Source organism: Plectropomus leopardus, chromosome 12 (assembly GCF_008729295.1).
Source record: "Plectropomus leopardus isolate mb chromosome 12, YSFRI_Pleo_2.0, whole genome shotgun sequence".
In the NCBI taxonomy this organism is placed as follows: Eukaryota; Metazoa; Chordata; class Actinopteri; order Perciformes; family Serranidae; genus Plectropomus; species Plectropomus leopardus.
The window spans coordinates 10,443,830-10,464,736 of record NC_056474.1 but is presented as its reverse complement, the minus strand read 5'-3'; the positions used below and the strand labels follow the sequence as shown (position 1 = coordinate 10,464,736).

Genomic DNA, 20,907 nt, shown 5'->3' with positions numbered 1-20,907 from the left:
CGTAGCCAGACCTCTGCGTCTCGAAGCTCAGGGAGGTCTGCTGATTTTGTTTTATACCAAAAATGGTCTTGAAATCAATGAAAAAAATTCAACAAAGAGCTTTTTGCACCTCCAAAAAAAAAGTGTGTTTTCAGAATGCCTGAGTCAGCTTTTCCAAAGCTTTAAATTTTGTGTCCAACTTTTCTTTTTCTCCAGAACTTTATGAGCTTTATGAGACAGCGATCGGGCTATGTGAGATGATTTCTTTCCAGCTCCTCCCTCTTATCCTTCCTCACCTCTTCCTCTCCAACTGTCTTCGTCCCCATCACCTCTGACCCCTGTCTCCTGCCTCCTTCTCTCCCCCATCTCTTTCTAACTAACCCCTCTATCTGTCCCCTCCCTTCCTCTATCTCTCCTACCGCCTTCACCCTGTTACCCCCAGCTGCTGTGGGAGCCGCAGGCTTTTTTGTGGCCTCCGAGCAGTACAGGCTGTGTGCTAGCTCCCCTTGTTGTCTCCCTTCCCCCCCTGCTAGGTAGTGACTAACCATGTCCACCAGAGAAATGAGCCTCTCCCCGTCCGCGTCATGGAGATGCCGAAGCACGCCACCTACCCAGTGTGGGTGCCGGAGTGGCAAGCCGAGCGGGAGTTTCAGCTCATGACCTTCTGAGGAGCAGCGAGCCGAGGGTGGGAGGAGTGAGGGAGGGTGAGGGAGGAAAGAAGGAGGAGGAGGAGGAGGAGGAAGCTGAGGAGGAGGAGGGGACGGAAAGTTAACACGGGGCGACATTTCTTCAGTGACACTTGAAGAGTGCGATGGGCTCAGGAGAGGAAGACTTGCAGTGCCAACCTTTTTTTCTTTTTGCCATTTTACAAAACAACAGAGAAAATATTTCATCGACACAACAATACGGAGGATGCCCCTTTTCCTAGCTTTGTCCGTTTTCAAAATAAAATTTTGACATCTGTGTTACGAAGGTCCACCGCAGGCTGCCACTCAGAAAGCCTGACATGTTTTCTAGCCACAGTCTTGTAAGTAATTCACTTTATGTTGATTTTGGGAGTTTCAAGAGAAGAATTTAGTGAAAGAAAATATGCCTTAATGCCATCAGTGGACAAACTTTGACGGATCGATATCTGACTCACTTGATATGCACGGTATTTTGTTGCAGAGGAGAAAATTGCTGCAAGTAATATATCTTTTTCCAGTTGAAATCAGATATAAAAGTAATACATGTCACATTTGTGGCGCTGGCATTGGGACTCTTGAAATTAAGAAAAATCCTCTGCAATGTGCAGATTATTGAGCAGTGTTGGAGAGAAAAATAATTTTGTAGCCCAAGTTTAATTTAATCTGAATACGAAAACATCTGATGTAGTTTATTAGAAAAGCCCCTTAAAATAGGTGATTAGAAAAATATATATTGTTTTTCTTTTTAAAAGTTAGCGAATGAAACTCAAAGCTTTACAACAGAAGATCGTGTCACTCCGTCTTTTCACCGCTCTCACAAGTCACCAACCACAGTCATCTCAAGCCAGTCTTTGCCATAACTGTCCTCGGCCACTAGGTGTCAGCACAGTACACATTATTTCCGAGTGCTTCCATGGTCAATAACTGAACGATCTGTTTTGTAATCTGTCTGTGGTTCTCCTGACGTCTTCAGGCTGTCTGTCCCTTTTTGTGTTGAAAAGCACACCGTTTAGGAGTTTAGATGAATACTACGGCATTTTTATACTTAATTCCATCCCACTCATTCATTCATATTCATTTAATTCATCTATTACTGTCTGCCATTCGGTGTTTCCCATTTCATGTTTTTAAGTCCCTTGACTTGTCATTGGATCTCCACGTATGAAATAAAAACATAACCAAAACAAACAAAGAAAAAAAATAATAACCATTTGACACTGTTTTTCAATATTTGCAGATTTGTGCTTCTGTTTCCAACCTTTCTTCAACAAAAAGGGCTTTCCAACTCCTTCCGAATTAGAAGAGCATGATGGTTTTAAAAAAAAAAAAGAGTCCCCCTGCTTTGCCAATCATGATAGAGAGGAGATTATTTATTGAGGACTTACAGCTGGTCGCTGCTTTACCCTCGGTGCTTTATTGCATTCAGGGTAATGCATAGAACTTGCACTATACGGAAACCATAGGACTTTGTGTCTAACGCAGCCTAAAATCGAGTCCATTTGAGTGTTTGAGCACACTCAAAGTAGACTGTCAAATATCACGACGTGAGACAGACTGTAGGGACTCTTCTGGAAATGCCCCGTCCACCCCCCTGCCCGCAACACCCCCCCCCCCAGCGTAGAGCGTCACGCCCCCCCAAACTCTCATTCAGACATCCTATACAAAAACACGCTGTACAGTCAAGTCACTCTTGGAACTGTTATCCAGCCACCCAAAGGACCCAACCTTTCCTAACATGACATCACACTGCCTTTTGCCATAAATGAGGACTCAAGGACTAGAGGTGCCAAGTTGTTTTTTTGTTCTTCCTTTTAGATTTTCCTACATTCATTTGGTCCGCTTTTATTTGATTCCTTCTTATTTTCCAGGGAGTTTTGAATGGAACTGAAAATGTGGTATAAATGTATTATCATAGAGGTATTTTAGATTAGAATATTTATGGGGTAATTTTATGAAGGCCTTCATAAAAACCAGCGTAGAGGGTCAGGGTGTTACAGAGAGATAATATACTGAAAGTTACCAACAAATGACACTGGGTTGCACCGACTTGTATGAATGTAGTTAAACTTAACGTTTCTTTTCCTTTTTTATTTATTTAATTTATTTTTGCACATTCGATTGTCTTTTCTTCATTTATTTACTTTCATTTTCCTCAGTTTAGGTTTGGTACAGAGATTATGAACTCTTGCATAATCGCTTTTCTATCATGAACGGATTGACGAAAAATATAGACTGCTGTATATCTTGTATTGTATTTTATTTACAATGGTACTCTATACAAAGTACATACATATAAGGAGTATATGAAATAATGCCTTTATTGTTCATCCTATATTTTGTGGGAACTGCAATGTTTGGCTCAATCTGTTGAATATTTTGAAGTGAATTTGTGACTTGCTTTGTATGGTGTCTGTATAGAAGCTAAACAAGTCATCATTAAAAAAAAATAAAATGTTGGAAAAAATATAAGCACCAGAGTTGGTTTACTTGAACTCAGACTCTACCTCTTCTCCATTGGTGACTGGACATTTCTCATGTTCTGAGTGAGATCATACACACTCATGTCTGTCCCTACCTGTATCACATCTCTTTATTTTTGTTTTGGGGTGGGAAAATTGTTTATTTATTTATTTATTTATTTTCATGTCAATTTATATCAACTGTAACAATTTTTCTCTTAACAGGTACGACTTTGAAATGTTCATGCATTTTCCTTGAATTTTTGTTGATATTTGCAAAATAATTTTACATCCCACCAGGTTTTGCAGGTCATAGGTCAGAGGACGCTACTTTTAACTTCTCCTGTCAAATAACCATTTTCCCTTCTCTCCCTTTAACCTGTTATGAACTTTGACATGTTTATCGTGCTACAAAAGCCCTTATCAGTGCAACTATGCTTAAGGCACAGCTGAAGCTACACTGGTATAGCAGCAGTTGGTCTGCAGGTCCACTAAGGGCCCGCTCTGGGTATCAAACAGAGGGAAGGATCCCCCAAAGGGTTTCAGGGCTGAGTCATGACTCAATGTGTGATCGTCCTTGGTCTCCTCTGTGTTGAGATGTGTCTAGTGTGGTCTTGGTTTGGTCTCATTTTAATTTTTTTTCTTTTTTAACTTGCACGTCGGTGTTACTGCTGTTTGTTCCGCTGGTCTGCTTGTCTGTTAATTTCGAGCTTCTTTTGAGACTTTTATTTTGCAACGTCGAGTTTCTCCACAAATACCGCAAAATGCTCTAAACACGAAAAAACCCTCACTTTCTGACCCCCAGTCTCTCTTTCTCTTTCCCTCACACACACACCAACATGTGCAACCTCGTCCCAAAAAACTCACCTCACACCCCACATCTCCCTCTCTGCTTGGCCGTCAGTGTGTTGCTTCAGTTGCTGACTGAGTTTCTTGTTTTCTTGCAGTCACGGAAAGCCAGTGAACAAGCAAAGAGCGTTGACAGTAAAACAGACAGCATAGGCAGTGGGAGGGCCATACCTATCAAACAGGTAAGCCGTTTTTACTCATTTTTACACTACATTTCTCATAGTTATCTGGGTAAGTATGATCTCTCTTTCTTCAAAACATTTCAATGTCAGTTACATAAAGCATGAAACACTGTTTGACATTCCTCAACTCTGGGCTTTTTTTTAACTTCTTTGTCCTTTGCTCTTCAATCATAAATTCAATTGGGCCAGTTTTTTTTCCTGTAAAAAGGGAACTTTATTTTGAAAAGACATTGCATGTGTAAATAGACTGGAACTGATGCTGGTACCAAGAGCATTGCAATTTGATGCATTTGACAAATTGGGAGTGGGAAGTGGTACAATAGCAGCTGTGGTAATAGCAGTGGTTGTACCAGCTATAATAAGAATTTTAAGTGGCAGTTAAATAGTAGCAGAGAAGATATTATGTAGGGAGTCATAGTAGTGCCATAAAAAAACAAAAAAATTAAAAGTAGGAAAAAATACATACAAAATACAATACAAAAGTTAAAAATTATTGAATAAGTAAGTAAATAGAAAAAGGTTACACATTTAAAGAAAACAATATATAATACAAATGATAAAATAAAAATACATTTTAAACAAATGCAAATGAATTTAGTCAAACAAACGCAAAAAAAACCCAGCATTTATTGTTTAACTTTTGAAATGTGAAGCTTGACAAATGATTTAAAATAATTTATCCTAATTGCTCACTCATCTGCCACATCTGGTATAAGCAGTTCGCTCTTTATGTGACACTTTGGCCTCGAATGGCAGCATGTGTGGAGCCCTGTGAAAATAATGTAGGAAATAATGGTTTTGTCATGTATCTGGCACATCTGAAAGTGCAGGAACAGGTTTTTTTTTTTTTAAAGAAAGCCATCAATTCTATAAATGTACAGAACCAAAACAATTAGCAGTAACAGTAATCAGTAGGACACATCTCTGTCTCTCAGTCCCAGAAGATAATCCTCAGTCACCCCACAATGCCTTCAATGTAAAGCTGATACTAAGCCTTTCTAAAACATTGAAACTATCAATGGGGTCTTGAAAAATCTGATTTGTATCTTCCAAACAAATTATTTCCTTTGAAGACTGCTGTGTGGCTACTCATAAAGATATTCCCCCCGTCCTCAGTAATGATATTTAATTTGAACTCCCATATCTCTTTTCCATGGAGGGTATTTTCTGCCATGTCAGCTGCTGACAGTCTGTAGATGTCGTATTTACTTGGCACTTGCGTCATTTGTTTTTGTTTCTGTTTAAATCTGCAATTAGTAACTTATAAAATCATATATTCTGAAACTGTCACTATATTCTGAAAGACGTAAGTAAGACTGATAATAAGTAAAAGAAACAAAATATCATGCCGCTCTTCCTCCACCTACCTGCTTCTCATGACGTTTGCTAGAATCTACTGTGGTGAACCTAAAACAACAAACCAGAGCCGAGGTGTCTCTAACACGGCTGTCAGTCATGTCAATCACCGTTGCCAAACTAGGCAGCACTGATCAAGATATGAATCAATATTCTGTTACTGCATTGCTGGTTTCTCACCTGAAGTGTCTTCAGAAACTTCTTTTTGTGAAGTTGAATGAAGCCTCAGAGAAATGGTTAGTAAAAGTCTCTCATAAAAGGGACATTGCAAAAACTAATTCAGCGTTGTCCTTTTCGGGCTTTTATGTTTCTTTATGTAATTGTGTGAATATTGTATTTGCACCTGTGGGTCTCAGACCTGGCACTTTGCCCCACCAAAGTTTTCAGATTCAGAAAACTTTATTTTCTGTCATGAGAGGTAATTGTCTTAGACGTGCTTCAGCATACAGTGCAAAACAAACTCGGACAATAAACATACATGTGTTCCAAAAAAAAGAACGAAGTATAAATACATAGTACAGTAATTTAGACAGATTAAAATATACTAGTGTGTGCAAAGTGGCATAGTATTTATGTAGATGTATGTATCATTACCTTTTATTGGAGATTTTTATGGCAGTTAGAATGAAGGTGTTGTTGTAAGTTTTTTTTCTTGGCGAGGGGGACTTTATAGCGGCGACCTGATGGTAGTAGCTGGAAAGACTCATGCACAAGATCACAATGGAAATAAGCCTTTGATTTTATTGTGTAAGTGAAATGTCGACGATTGTAGATGTTTGTGATAACTTTCTTTAAGTGAAGCAGTTGATGTGTTTTTTATAATTGTCAAAATAATCTATTTAGTGCACTGTTTAGCTGTAAGAGAAAACAATTTGTGACCCGGGCAATGTGGCCATGTTGGAAATCATGGAGCAATGCACCAAGCACTGCCCACCAGCTAAACTCCCTCATTTTACAGATATACAGTACTCTAAAATATTTTTCTAAAAACATTTCAGATGGGAAACGGGCAATGCAGCACCAAAATCGTGATTTATATTATTTACTACCTAGTTTGACAGTTTGACCAAAGTTCATGAGCAGTGATTAACGTGACTGACAGCTCGTGATAAGGCCATTAGAAGTGCAACAAGTCAATAGAGCAGGTGAAGAACCAAAGTTTTTTTCACATATTATCCGTCTCATTTAGTGCTGCATGAACACAGAAACCATTTCAACAAATATGAAAAAAATATATTTAATAAACAGCTCTAATTCTGATATCCTGCTGGTTAAAAATTTAGTGGACAGGCCATAAAGTTTAGCAGTGTAAATTGAGCAAAGTCATGTGTTTCTTGAACCACTAGATGGCGCCGTAATACAACATAACACATTACACCAGTGCCAGTACAAATGTAGCTGAGTACAAGACAGAAAACTGGGGGTTTAGACACAACATCAACATCAGAAAAAAAAAAAAATCATCTTATTTGTATAAATCACACACCCAACAGTTTAAGACATGTAGGTTTTGATATTTTTAAGGCACCAACGGTTAATTTCTGACCTCATAGTTTGTAGGTAAATTGCAAAATTATTAATAATAATTTGCTCATTTTGAGTGTTTCTCAAATGGCTGTAACTGAATATAAAGGTCTGTGCTAATTGTGTGTATACTAATACAACCAGTGTAAACAAATTTAGTTATTTTGTAGTATTAGTCCATATATTCAGAGTCATGTCACTTAGGTTTGGAGAGATAATTCCAATCCTGTGATCAGTTCTGATAATAATCTTACATTTAGATCACAGATTGCACCTTTTAATATCAAAACGTTTGGTCCCAGTGGAAACGTTATTGTTATTAGTGCCCGTAATTGTGCGTGGGAAGTATTTTTACATGAAAGTTTATTCATGCGTATCCGTATAATCAACTTTGACAGCGGATGATAAGCTGAAAATTTCATTAGATTTTCCGATAGATGTAATTTTCTTTAATCTGACTATTTGTTTTCTGAGGTAGGTTCGTGATCGACGGCAAAAAAAGACTATTTTCTAATCTATTCTATTTTTACATATTTGCATTTTTCCCATGCTAAAGAATTTTTGCTGGTATTTTCCTTTTAACGTGATTTTTTCTTTTCTTTTCTTTTTTATTTATTCGTGCTTTAAAAGACCAGTTGTGTAGCACTGAACACTGAATTACACACCAGAGCGAGGATCATTTCTAAAGGTCCGATGACAACCGGAGAAGTAATTGACACATTGATTAGTAATCACTCATGATTATTTGAGGGCTTTTGAAAATGGGTCAGCATCATTATATTACCCTCTTTACCTGCAAATGATAGAAGATAATGTCCTTCTTTTTTTTTTTTTTTTTTTAAATGTTGAGCCAGACCTTCTCACTCCCTTTGAAAGAAAATTGCTAAGGCTTTGGTCCAGCGAAAAATAATGTCAGGGTGACACTTCCAAACCCCCTCACTCAATCAGAAAATATCGCTTGAGGGAGTGGAACAGATACAGCATGTATGGGTCCTTCTGTCCGTCCCTGATAGTCGACGTATAAGATACAGACTAGAGATGATAACAATTAATCGAGGATGTATTAACAGGTAGTTAAGAATTTAATTGCGCGTGTGAAATTTAATTGATCATGTGAAATGCAATGCTGTATGCTCTATATGCAACATGTTGCTGTGAGCTTTGATTGAGCGGAAAAAAAAAAACATTTGGTTTTGTTTGAAGTAAGTAAAGGTCTGTATGTTTTTCAAATAATGATTAAAAACTGATTAATTGATTACTAACTTTACAAATATTGATAAAGGAAAGCGAAAACGATTTGCACCCCATATCATATGTATCATGATGTTTTAAATAAATATATCTAGCAGTTGCTTTCAGAATAAGGTTATTAATACAACAGATGTTTCAATTGTGGTTCCATTTTGCATATTTTTATTAGATTTTTTAATTTATATTGTATGTTTTAGTTATTTTATATTATATTTTAATTTATTTTTATATTGTATTTTGTATTTATTTATGTTTTTTAATTTTTATTTTAGGATGCCTATTAACATTAGGCAAAGGACTACAGATTAAAACTAGCAGCCAAGATAACTCAGGTGCATTTACATTTGTTTAAATTTGGATTAATGTACATTGTCCCTGCGTAAATAAATAAAATACAAATAACAAATTTGTGTACAACCTGTAAAAACAGCTGAAAATGCCACCCAAAAACTAGAAATATAAAACTTCGTATCAATCTGAGAACATGTCGCTTCTATTTCATCTCTGCAAAGCTCCTCTTAGTGTAATCCAGTGCAGAAACAAGCAAATCAGATGAGTGCAGGTGAGCAGGAGGTTCGTTTTTGCACATGTGAAAGAATCCCCTCAGAGCAATCTTTACTGTAAACTCTCCCATTCTTCCCATTACTGGGAGCTCCTCATTAAAGTCCAGGGCCGTTTTTTAGGGAGTATCATGGCAACTTTTGACAAGAGCCGTCCCACTCTTTATCTACAAAGGATTTTTTTTTTTAAAGGGGGTGGAGGGGGGCATGTGGAGGGAGGGGTTAGTGGTAGTTGATCTCTCTAGGCCAGTCAAATGCACAATCAAGGAGATCAAAGTGTCAATGTGAGCTTAATTACCCCCCCCCCCCCCACCCCACTGGGCCAAATTACACACCACAACCCCCCCTTCATGTCTCCCCTCTGCTCCAGCCCCCCTCCCATCTATGAAAATAGTGAGTGAGGATAACAATACACTCTGAGGCGCCAACAGCTCCTCAGCAGTGAGTGCTTTCTTGTCCCATCACCGACCCCCCCGACCCAACACACACACACGCATGCACGCACGCACGCACGCACGCACACGCACACACACACACACACACACACACACACACACACACACCCTGTCACAAAGGGCCGGCCTATCAGTCAGCCACAGTGGCAGGATGCAGCTTTTCTCCTGGTCCTCTTACAAAAGAAGAGAGAGACACTATCTCCTCTGTGTAGATATGACAATTGTGTGGCCACAGAGAGCGCGTCTGACGATCGGCCTGTTTCCTTATGTCGCGCAGGCTGAACACACTCGTCTCTTTGTGCGTGCGTGTGTGTGTGTGTGTGTATGTGTGTCAGAAGCACAGGGCTCCACACATGTTGCCATTCGAGGCCAAAGCGTCACATAAAGAGCGCACCGCTTAATCCAAATGTGGCAGATGAGTGAGCAATTAGGGTAAATTATCTCAAATCATTTGTCAAGCTTCTAATTACTGAACGTGACGTGTTTTATCAAAGATATACATCACAGCAGCTATACAAATAAAACAGAAAAATTATTCTAAAGATTTTCACATTATTGTCTTTATTGATCTGCTTCACGGCTCTGATAAATATACGAAACTCGGCACTGATTGCGTGTATAGATTTGTGTATGCTTCAGTAAGGCCGCGAGATGAGCAACATATTTGCTTGTAAAACATGCATTATAAAGTCGCCAGAGGCCCTGTGACTGGATCATTTACTCTGTATGATTAGAGAGTCATTTAAAAAGTGTTTACAGTTCTTATATTGACTGAATTGAGTCAGCAAGTTATCGATTGAGGGACACAATGTTTCTTCCTGAAAAATCATCAGATGTATCAATAATTAAAGTTAACCAAGGCTTTGTGATATGTAAAATAACATTTAATTACATGACTTGTGCATATTAAAGCATAATTACAAAGAATATATAGAACATATGAAACAAATATTAAAATTGTTTGCCTTTTTTGGCTTATTTTTAAATTAAATTGCGAACCTTTCTTCTCACAGGCCATTTTTATCCATATGTAAAACATTGTACCCTCTCCCCTTAAAGAAAATAATTCATAAATAAATTAAAAAAAAGATTCATTGACAAGTAGATTTTCACTGACAAGGAATTTGCTTTTTTTTTTGGTGCATACATTCATAATGCATACAATAAACATAGAGGAATAAGAAACAGGCAAATACTGCAACACTCAGTATCATCATAAATATATCATAGAAAACTTAGAATGAAATATGGCAAAAATACTTTTAAAAAGTACTATAACATAACAAATATGTACAATACAGCAGTTACAGGATGGGCTCTACAGTTTTTTGCTGGATGTGCAAAATATTAGGCAGGGAATGTACAAAAGTTATAGAGCAAATACATGCTATGAGTGAAGACAATAGTCCAAAATGTGAGTCCTGCTCCACTGACAAGCTACAGGCAGATAAGTTGGTAAAATATGAAGAACACCAAACTCTTTAGTTCAAACATGCAGTCAACAGTCAGCACCCCCCCCCCCGTCAGATGAGTCAGGGTTCGGATTAGGATGATTGTCAGCAAACAGCCTGGTGCCCAGGTCACGGAGGGTCACCTCTTCCTGATGTGTTAATCAGGATTAAAGCCTGCAGGATGGGCCTGGCTAGCAAAATACTACCCCTTTTAACCCCCCTCTTTCCAGTCACACACACACACACACACACACACACACACACACACACACAACACACACACACACAACACACACACACACACACACACACACACACACAGAGAGGCCCTGGCTGTAAAAGCACAAACATTGCCCCGGCTTAATCCCCTAATTAAGCATGCCCCTCCTCACTGTTTAACCCCAGAGAGCCTCCTGGCCCTTGCACTCAGCAGCGTTTGGCCACCTCCAGCAGAGGAACTGCATTGTTTACCAGTGGATTTACTCAGCAGATAAGGAAACCTTCTGATGCCTTGAAAGGCCACAGAAGATAAAGTGGAATAGAATAAGAGCTGAGTGAGCTTTGAAGAGGGGAGATCACACTCCCTAATCCCAGGATTGAGAGGTCTTCCAGAGTTCAGCATGTTATGTGTATGAATGCAGGGAGGAGGTCTGGCAAATTGGATTGTCTCTCTCTTCCTCTGAATTGTCTCTGTGTCAGAGGAACTTGGCCAACTTCAGAGGTGCAAATGATCACAATAGAAACACAGTAAAATCTGACAAGTTGATTTTACTTAAAATAATATTGGAAAGCGATTGCCTTGAAAAAATAAAGTGAATATAATAAAAGAAGTTTAGAAGTTTACTTGAAATTTAGCTGTGTTTACTTTTGTGAAGTTGTTGCAACTTAAAAATAACAAGTGAAATTACCTTGTTTTATTTAACTTTATCATGACATAGAGGATTTTGCCAATGATGAAGTTATGAGATCAGCGACTTCTGTTTTCTTCACATATTTAAGAAAATACAAACATAATTGACTAGTTTATAACCAGCAGAATATAGGCATATAGCACAATGTACTTGGTTTACTGAAGTTGTTATAATGTAGAAAGATTGATTTAATTAAACTTGTCATTTTTAAGTGGCAACAGCTTTGCAAAATTAAGTAAATATAACAACATTTGAAGAAAACCTAACAATTGGATGTAGATTTTTAAGGAGTGGTACACAGAGTTGGCAAAAGTTAGATACTATCAGCACATTTCTTTCAATTCTAAGGAAAGGACTGAGACATAAGTGGTGACTAGGAGTTCATTGCTAACATGGGAAGATCTTGAAGTAATTCTCACGCCATGTGCATGAGACTTAAACACTTTCTGGGTGTCTGAGAGCTAATCGACTGCTTGTAAATCACAGTAGATTGTGGTGCATGTCTATGCAGGAGTATGGATTTGTTTTGTGGTTTACTCTTATTTATTTATTAAGTTTTTGGTTGTTATTTTTTTGTTGTTGCTTTTTTGTTTTGTTTTTTCCTCTTGAAATTACATACATATTTTTATTCATGCAATTTATTTTTATTATTATAATTATTTTATTTAGGTATTTATTGTTTTATATATGTGTACATGAGTTATTTGATTTGCTGATCATATGTGACATTGTTTAAGTGAAAAAAGGTTGATAAAATATAAATTAAAAAATAGATACAAAGTAAACATAAATGTTAAGTGATCGTTTTAGTTACTTGGTAGGCAATTGGTTTCATACTTCTTTTTTTTTTTTTAAGTAAAATCAACTGGTCAGATTTTACAGTGTATTAAACCTGTCAGCCAACAAATTATAATAAAGAATGAAAGTTCAAGGAGATTTAATTACATATTACTATTATGTTTTCATATTTTTTTAATGTATAATCACTTCCATACTGTTTCATAATTGTCACTTAAAATGATGTTTGCTTTATGACTAACCACAAAGATAATGTAAGTGCCATAATGAAATCTGTAATAGCAATAATAATGCTGTTTTATGGTATTTAACATCCATAATGGCTCATATTATCCACCATGCTGCTTTGAGAAGAGTACATGCTCACCGTGATGCCTCGTCTCTTACAGGGAATCCTTCTGAAGCGAAGTGGCAAATCCCTCAACAAGGAGTGGAAAAAGAAATATGTCACACTGTGTGATAACGGCGTCCTTACTTACCACCCCAGTTTACATGTGAGTCTGAACCCTCCCTCCCTCCCTTCTTCCCTTCCCATTTCTTTTCCAATCGGCTTTATGTGTTTGTTACACTACTGTTTGTACTCAAGGGTGCTACTGGAGGTTTTTAATGTAGGATTTTTTCCACCGCTGAGCACGATTCTCTTGATGGGATTACATTTACCACCGCTGCTGTAGTGAGCTGGATTACAACCATACAGGCTCATTATTTCTACAGAGTATATAACAGCTATATTAACTAACCCCGTGACTTTAAGCGTAGTATTAAGAAACAGGGTTTCCTAGTGGTCATCTCTGTCCCCCCTGTGGTGCCCATCCCCGGTGCCGTTTAATGGAGACATGGCTTCTGCGTGCCCGCCGCACCCAGACTCCACGCTGGCTTGTATTTATAATGGTTCTCACCGCATGGCAGCAGAGCCTGACCAGCCTCCCACATCCATCTTTGTCAGAATCCCGCTGGGCCGCTAATACCTCTTAAACACTCGGCTGGCTGGCAGCAGACAGCTCAGGAGCCCGGTGCCCGTCTTCCTCCAAAATCCCTTCAATTCCTCCAGTCACTCTGACTGCCTTTAACCATTTAACGTCCTGCTCAGCCGTATGGTAGAGCACATTTTGAGTCACTGTATCTTAATGAAAAAAATTCAATTGACTGAGCTGTCTCTGCCATTCGGTTTAGAAATGTTATGATAAGAAAGTCGGCTAGATGTCGCTGTGTCTTTAAACAGTCTGCCCCCTCAGTTCTCCTTTTACAGGAAGTTAGTTACAAGAAAAATCACGCCAGACATGAGCACTCTGTGGGGTGGGATTTTCAAATGTAGGCATATTTATGCAACTTGTTATAGTGTCAGAGGTAAACAGATTTATGTAACTTTATACAAAAAATACGAGTCAAATAATTTTCTAAAAACATGCTCTACCAAACAGTTGATTTAGCCTTTGATGATAAAGGTAATGGAATTCAATTTGACTATTTGCTAAAATATAAATGAACTTTATGATTATTCATAGTTGTCAAATGAACATTACATTTAATAGTATCCATTATATATGCAGTGAAATCATAAGTATGATTTTTTGCTGTTTAAAGCCATGTTTTACTGTAGAGTTGAATCAGGCTTTTGTGGTAAAAGTAGTGATGCTAAGATAATACATTTGCATTTTTTATTAATAAAAAAGGGCTGAATATTTACTGTTTTTATTAACATATATTTAATGTTAGTTCATTACATATTTGGGGAAAGAAATTCTATCAGTATGATTATTTCACCATTTCTGAGACATTTTTAAAGTACTGTAACGGTAAATATCCACGGAAATAATATTACTACTGGTAATACTACTAATTCCATGGTCACAAATTAATTTATGTTGGAAGCATTATTACAGTACATGATATGTTATTTGATTTTTTCTGGGGTTTTTTTCAGCCATCTCAACCCTTTGGTAGAGGTATATTTCGCATTTAAAAACATAAACATAGATTTTTGTTATTAAAGTCTAAACATTTTTTCTATTGCTTTTTTCTTGGTGAGGAGTTGAAAGGGTTAAAAATGTTTCAAATAAGTGGTTCCCAACTGGTGGGTCGCAGTCCAAAAGTGGGTCATGGGTTCATTCTGAATGGACTGCAAGTGACTCTCGACCATGTCAAGTTTGTCAAAACCTTGCTGTCAGTTATTTTTTTTTTACCCTCCACAAAACTACAGATATTTTTCCGTGAGCCTCCCTGAGTGACTCAGGGGAAAAGCAGTAAGCGTTCATCCCACATGATGTGTGCACAGACCATTGGAAATTTGAAAATCCAAGGATAATTTCTGTTTTACAGATTCTTATTGTGATAAATTGCTACGTTTTTGGGGGGTTTTTTTGTTTGTTTTTCACAGGGTCTGTGGTTTTTGAATGCATGTCTTCTTTAAAAAATCACCAAACATATTTAGAGGAAAAAAAAGACAAAAAATTTAAGAGTTAAAGAAAATTGCCAATTAGAAATCACACAAAAAAAGAAAATTGCCACGCAAAAAAAAATAATTAAACCATGAACAAATCACTAAAACTTAAAAAAATTCCCAAAATTTTAAAGAGAAAAAACCCCAAAATATTTAAAAGGAAAAAAAAATAGCCAAAACTTTCTAAACAGAACATACCTTTCAAACCGTGGGACCCCTATTATGGTCCGAAATAAAAACCCAATGTCCTCAAATGCTAGAAACACCCCTAATCTTAACTAATTGCACTTCATTCTTACAATAGTTTTTATTTCACTGTGTTTTAAGCCCAGGTGTTATTTAATTTTGTCTAATAAAATTGAATATGTGGTAATTTCTCTTACCTGTGGACCATGATTTAATGACTAAGGAGAAATGTGGACCAGTTGGGAACCACTGTTTTAGATAATCTAGGCGAGCTAAAATGAAAGATATTGGGGTCTAATGAGACAGCTCAAAGTTTGAACACAAGCTCAACAGTTAGACGTGAACCTTGTGTGTGGCCTTGTTGCACTGACAGTGTGTTAGCGGTTTAATTTACAAGCAGTTATTAGCAGAGCGGAGCTGTGCTACAGTGATGTATGTAATTGACTGAACAGGCTATCTCTTGATCATTACAGCTATTACAGGTCATCAGGGCAATCTATGAATCTATGAATCTGTTGACTTACGGAGGGAGGTGAAATAAGGGAGACAGTTACATTAGTGCGGTAACAGCTCGAGCTCATTTGGAGCAGTGGAGCAGAGAAGGAGTGAGGAAGGGGAAGAGAGATTGGGGAAAGGAGAGAGGGAGGAAGAAAGAGGGAGGGAGGCAGACTGAGAGTGGAAGAGGGGAACCTTTAATTTCGCAGTCAGCCAAGCCATCCACACAATCACCTTCTGTTAATTCTATCTGCTACATCAATTAAATTGTTTGTAGAAACTAATTGAATGTGGCTTAATCACACATCTTAATAGCTTTGCACGCTTCGATCTGGCTGTTAATTCCAGCAATAAAATGAAATGAGAGCGCTCACTGGGTAATTAGCGAGGAGGCTTGGGAAAGAAATGAGTGCTTTATGACACGGTAATAAAGCAGAGGAGCCGGTGGGGGGACGGCAAAGGCCGAGCTCGCCTCTATCTGGGTCTTTTTTCTGCTGAGCCCAATGATTTTCACCTTGGCTTCCCACATTTGGGCAGTAGTCGCTTTAAACCAAATCAAATGCCCAAATTGAAAGAGAATGAGACTGTTTGCATTCATTAAGCCTAACATCTCGCTATTTGGAGAGACGGCGTGGGCACAGGTGATGTATAATGGCTTTACAATCATTTTTCCACCATCACACACCCTTAGTGGAAGGTCTAAGATGGGTTGTGACTAATGGGGATAGAAATTGAATAGTCTTTTAATTAGTTTTTCCTCCATAATTCCTGGATTCTTGTTGGTCTGCTGTGTATAATCAGTTCCCTGAACTGAGAGGGAATATGTGGGAATATTTGGACTCTACTTGAGTAGAGAGCACGCCATTCACAACAATTCATATGTTCTTTTTTCCCCACTTTCAATAGGACTACATGCAGAATGTGCATGGGAAAGAGATAGACTTGCTGCGGACAACAGTCAAAGTTCCTGGGAAGCGACCACCCAGAGCAGTGGCCACCGTCGCCCCTACTGCCAGTCCCAAAACCAACGGGCTGACCAAGGACCGCAGCACCTTGCAGCTGGGCATAGGAAACACAGGTGCCATTTACTGTCCTCATTACAAGGCTAAAGACCAGAGTAACGAAAGTGCATTCACATATTTAGAACACATGTTAATGCACAATTTAAGAAATGCATTTTAAGTATTCCAACACTTATGCAATCACTTAATTGAGTGATTCATCTTGAATATGATTGGTATATATTTGCACAATGTTTTACCTTCAATTTATGATTGGAAATTGTGGTAAAAAGAACATGAGCCACAAGTTTGTGGAAGTTATCGCACACTAATGAAACTAACAATCAAGGATCTGCCAACTCAGATAAAAGAAACTCATTTTGTTCCCTGCTTCAGAATCGAAACACACATCGGTTCAAAGGCTTAAATATGTGAAAACAGTGAAATTTAATTTAAAAATAAAAATAGCTCCCTGAGGTTTGACAAAGTAAAAGTTCCTCCCATGCTGACACTGTCTTTGCAGTTTTTAATTAATTAATGTTTTTGGAGATCATAAGGCCAGGCCGATAATCTGTCAGACCCTAGAACACGTGTGTAGAGCTGTACCATATGTCTTTTTTTTTTTAAATTTATTTGGAGCTTCTGTTGAGGTTTTTGAATAAAGTATTGAATATATGTCATCATTTTTATGACGCCATCAACCCAAAATAAGACAAAAGCAGCAACAGTCTTTAAAACAAAAAACACAATTTGAGTAAAGTTATAATCAGATTAAATAATTAGTCTTTTTACTATAATAGTGTTGGAGCAGAAATAGATTTTTTTGTTATTTTGATTTTATAAATATAAATTATGATACTGTTAGCCGCCAGTTTTGAAGTACAGGCTGTATGGAAAGACGTTTTCTCTTTTTCTTTTATAGTTGTGGTATAGAAATGAATGCCTCCTAATTATAATATTCACTTACATTTGTAAATTTGACAGGATTGACATGGTAGGTAAAGAGGGATCTGTCATACTGTATGTCAGGAACTGCGCAAAAGAGTAAAAATACCATAGGTACAATATGTAATTGTTACTCAATGAGTCTTTTATGACTGTACTCATTTTCTACATCCTCAGTTTGTGATTAATCATAAAAATGGATCCCAGCAGATCAATTATCTACTTTCCATATGTTTCACTCATGCAAATTAGCTGCCTCGCAGTATAACACAATGATTACTTAATGAGCGTCTATGAGAAATCTATTAATTCTCTGAATTACTAAACAGGGATTTAAAAATTGTGTTTAAACATAAAACCAAATATAACAAAAAATAAATGTAGTTTATTTATCTTGGACTGTTATGCCACAGTGACACTGACCTAGTTATTTTTTATCCTCTGTGGTCGAGTCGGGTCACAGCAACAAAAACCAGTTTGGTCTTGAGCGTTGTGCCAGGGTTTCTCCTCCTTTCAAGTTTAAAAATAGAGCTCCTCTCCCAGCGAGCGGAGCCACCGGAGGCTGTGGAGAGTCTGGCAGGTTTACAGAGGGGAAGCCAGTGACTGGATTTAGGGGTTAGGATTAAGAGTAATTAATACTAATTAACAAAATGATCCCCGGAGGGAGGCGGGGTCCTCCATCGGCTGTAAAATGAGCACAGTGTCTCCATCGCTCAGGTTACTGCTAACCGGCTGTGAGTTGGTACAGAGCCAAAGACGGGTCGGCAGGGACCATTAGCACTGTCCAGGCAGGTGACTGTTCAACCTGGGCAAGGTGCTGCCACCGCTGAACGGGTTAATCAGTCAAAAGCAGGAAGATGTAGGAGTTTACAAAGCAGAGGACGTTGGATCGAGGTTGTCCCATCCCAAAATCTGTTAACCTTGAGCGCCGGGTTGAGGGGAGTCATTGGGGCAGACAAAGGGCCTTTAAAAACAGGCCAGACCAGGTTTGGGGAAAACGGCACCAACTGGTTTGTTATGTCTCCGCGCCGGCGATAGCATCTTTTCAGGTTGTCCATCTGTCCAGTACATTCTTGTGAACATGATATCTCAACAATGCCTCAAGGGAATTTCTTCAAATTCTGCACAAACGTTAACTTGGACTTAATGAAGAGCTGATTAGATTTTGGTGTTCAAAGGTCAAGGTTGCAGTGACCTTGCATTTATCTCATTCTTGTGCATATGATATCTCCAAAATACCTTGAGGGAATTGCTTCAACTTTGGCACAAACATTCCAGTAGACTCAATAATGAACTGATTAGATTTTGGTGGTCAAAGGTCACAGTGACCTTACATTCATTTCACTTTTGTGGGCACAATTCCAAGATCACCTGAAGGGATTTATTCAAATTTGACAAAAACATTAACTTGCACTCAATAATGAGATGATTAGAATTTGGTGTTCAAAGGTCAAGGTCACTGTGACTTTGCATTCATTTCATTGTCTTGAACACAATATCTGAGGATGGCCTTGATGGAGTCTCCTCAAATTTGGCACAAACATCATCTTAGACTCAAGGATGAACTGATTAGAATCTGGTGGTCAAAGGTCAAGGTCTCAGTGACCTCATACAACATGCTTTTGGCCATAACTCAAGAACCACCTTGAAACTGCACTGATTGTATAGATCTTCTCTGTGTGAAGGCATGGCGGTATAACTAGTTTTCTCTGTTTCTTTGAAAGAACGCCTCAGTGACAAATTCCCAAGATTTTCAGTTGCCATCCATTCGTGCATCAGGGAACAATGTGTGGGAGATTCGCCTTAATCTCCACTTAGGAAAAGAAAGGTTACAAATCACATCAGGTCTCTCTCTGGGTGGAGGACCCTCTTCTGATTATGCGATCGGGATTTTGATTTCATTAGACGTGCAATTGATGAAGGGAACAAAGGGGTAATTTTTCATTCACGGCGTCCAAATCACAAGCCTTGTCTGTGCCTTTGGTAATTCATTCATTCCTTAGATCTAAAGACCTTTATAATCACTGGGAGAAGAGGGATAGCGACGGGGAGAAGGAGGGGCGGAGTGGATGGGGGGGGAGATGGGAAGATGTGGAGGAGAGGCTGAGGAGACAGAGAGTAAATGAGAGAACGCATGCGCCCACGAGTTTGCCAAGCGGCCAGGTTTAATTCCTTTGCTGGGTGCTAAGCGGAACCGTTTTAAATATGATCCTCCCTGTTAACACGCATCCTGCCGTGTCACCGGCGACAGATACATTGTATCAAAGTATTAATGGGCCCAGTCACTTTGAATCAATCCTGTTGGGGAGAGAGATGCTTGTGGAAGAGGTGGAGATTTCAGGAGTGTTTAGCTCATTCCCTCCTCGCTCTCTCCAGTTCTAATCTGTGGCCCAGTAAAACCAGTAGACACATATTCACTGACCAGCAGGCCCTGCTACTGCCACAATGAGACTTGTGTTTTAATACTGGAGCAATCTGGCCTCTTGGGGGTACTAGCGAAAAGTAACTCCCAGTCATTATTTTCAGCCACATTAGATTAACTCAAGTACCACGTCTTCATTCGTCAGGTTCCCAAAGTGTCCCGTTTAACAGATTTAAAACGGTTTTTAATACCATTAATCATATATGTATGAGTTGGCATTGTTATGTTGATATGTTTAAGTTCAGCCATGTTCGGATTTGTACCACTACCACTTAACCCTTTGAAGTATTTAAACCTTTGAACCCTGAGCAAATTAGAGTCAATCCTAAAAAGGCGATGAGTAACATGGCAAGAAATGTCTCTCAAAATGCAAGTAATTAATAGATTTACAATATTATTTTTTTTTAAGCATGGGTGAAAAAATTCCAGAGAACTATATTATAATTATCATATTTATGTATTTAAATTATTTTGCATATTTTTGTTTTGTTTTTTTTTGATAATTTTATGGTACTTTTCTAGTACTTTTTAATGATTTCTTAAATTTCTGGATCATTTCTTCTTAAGTTGCTCATTGCCTACTTCTCATGTTGTTTTTTAAATACTCTTTATTTGCCCAGTTTTCAAAGGGTTAAAGCAAATTCATGTTCAATGTTCAATGCAGATGCAGATGGAGCCTTCTGTTCCTGTTTCACGTTCATGTTATTTGTATTTTTGCATGTTTTCTCAAAGTTTAGGGATACAGATGAAACTGAGTACCATCGGAAATTGTGGGACAGTGTAGCAGATTGCAAGTGAGACTTTTTTTAAATGACGGAGTGGTACAAATCAGTATTATAGTAAAACAAATTATTCCTCCACATGCCCCTATGAATTTGATGACTTCAGAAGCCACAGCCATCAACAACACGACCTGTAAAAGGTAGATTAGCACAGCCTCCACCAAGATCACCTTGT

The 20,907-nt window shown here is 38.2% G+C and overlaps 1 protein-coding gene across 2 annotated transcripts in view; it reads left to right on the top strand.

Moving 5' to 3' along the window:
* Positions 1–20,907, top strand: part of agap3 (ArfGAP with GTPase domain, ankyrin repeat and PH domain 3) — a 167,326-nt gene that overhangs the window by 100,057 nt on the left and 46,362 nt on the right. For both annotated transcript variants that reach the window (XM_042498498.1, XM_042498497.1), the window contains exons 9-11: positions 4,072–4,155; positions 12,851–12,955; positions 16,489–16,660. In XM_042498498.1, coding sequence (XP_042354432.1) covers positions 4,072–4,155; positions 12,851–12,955; positions 16,489–16,660 — 361 coding nt within the window. The remainder of the gene's footprint in view (positions 1–4,071; positions 4,156–12,850; positions 12,956–16,488; positions 16,661–20,907) is intronic.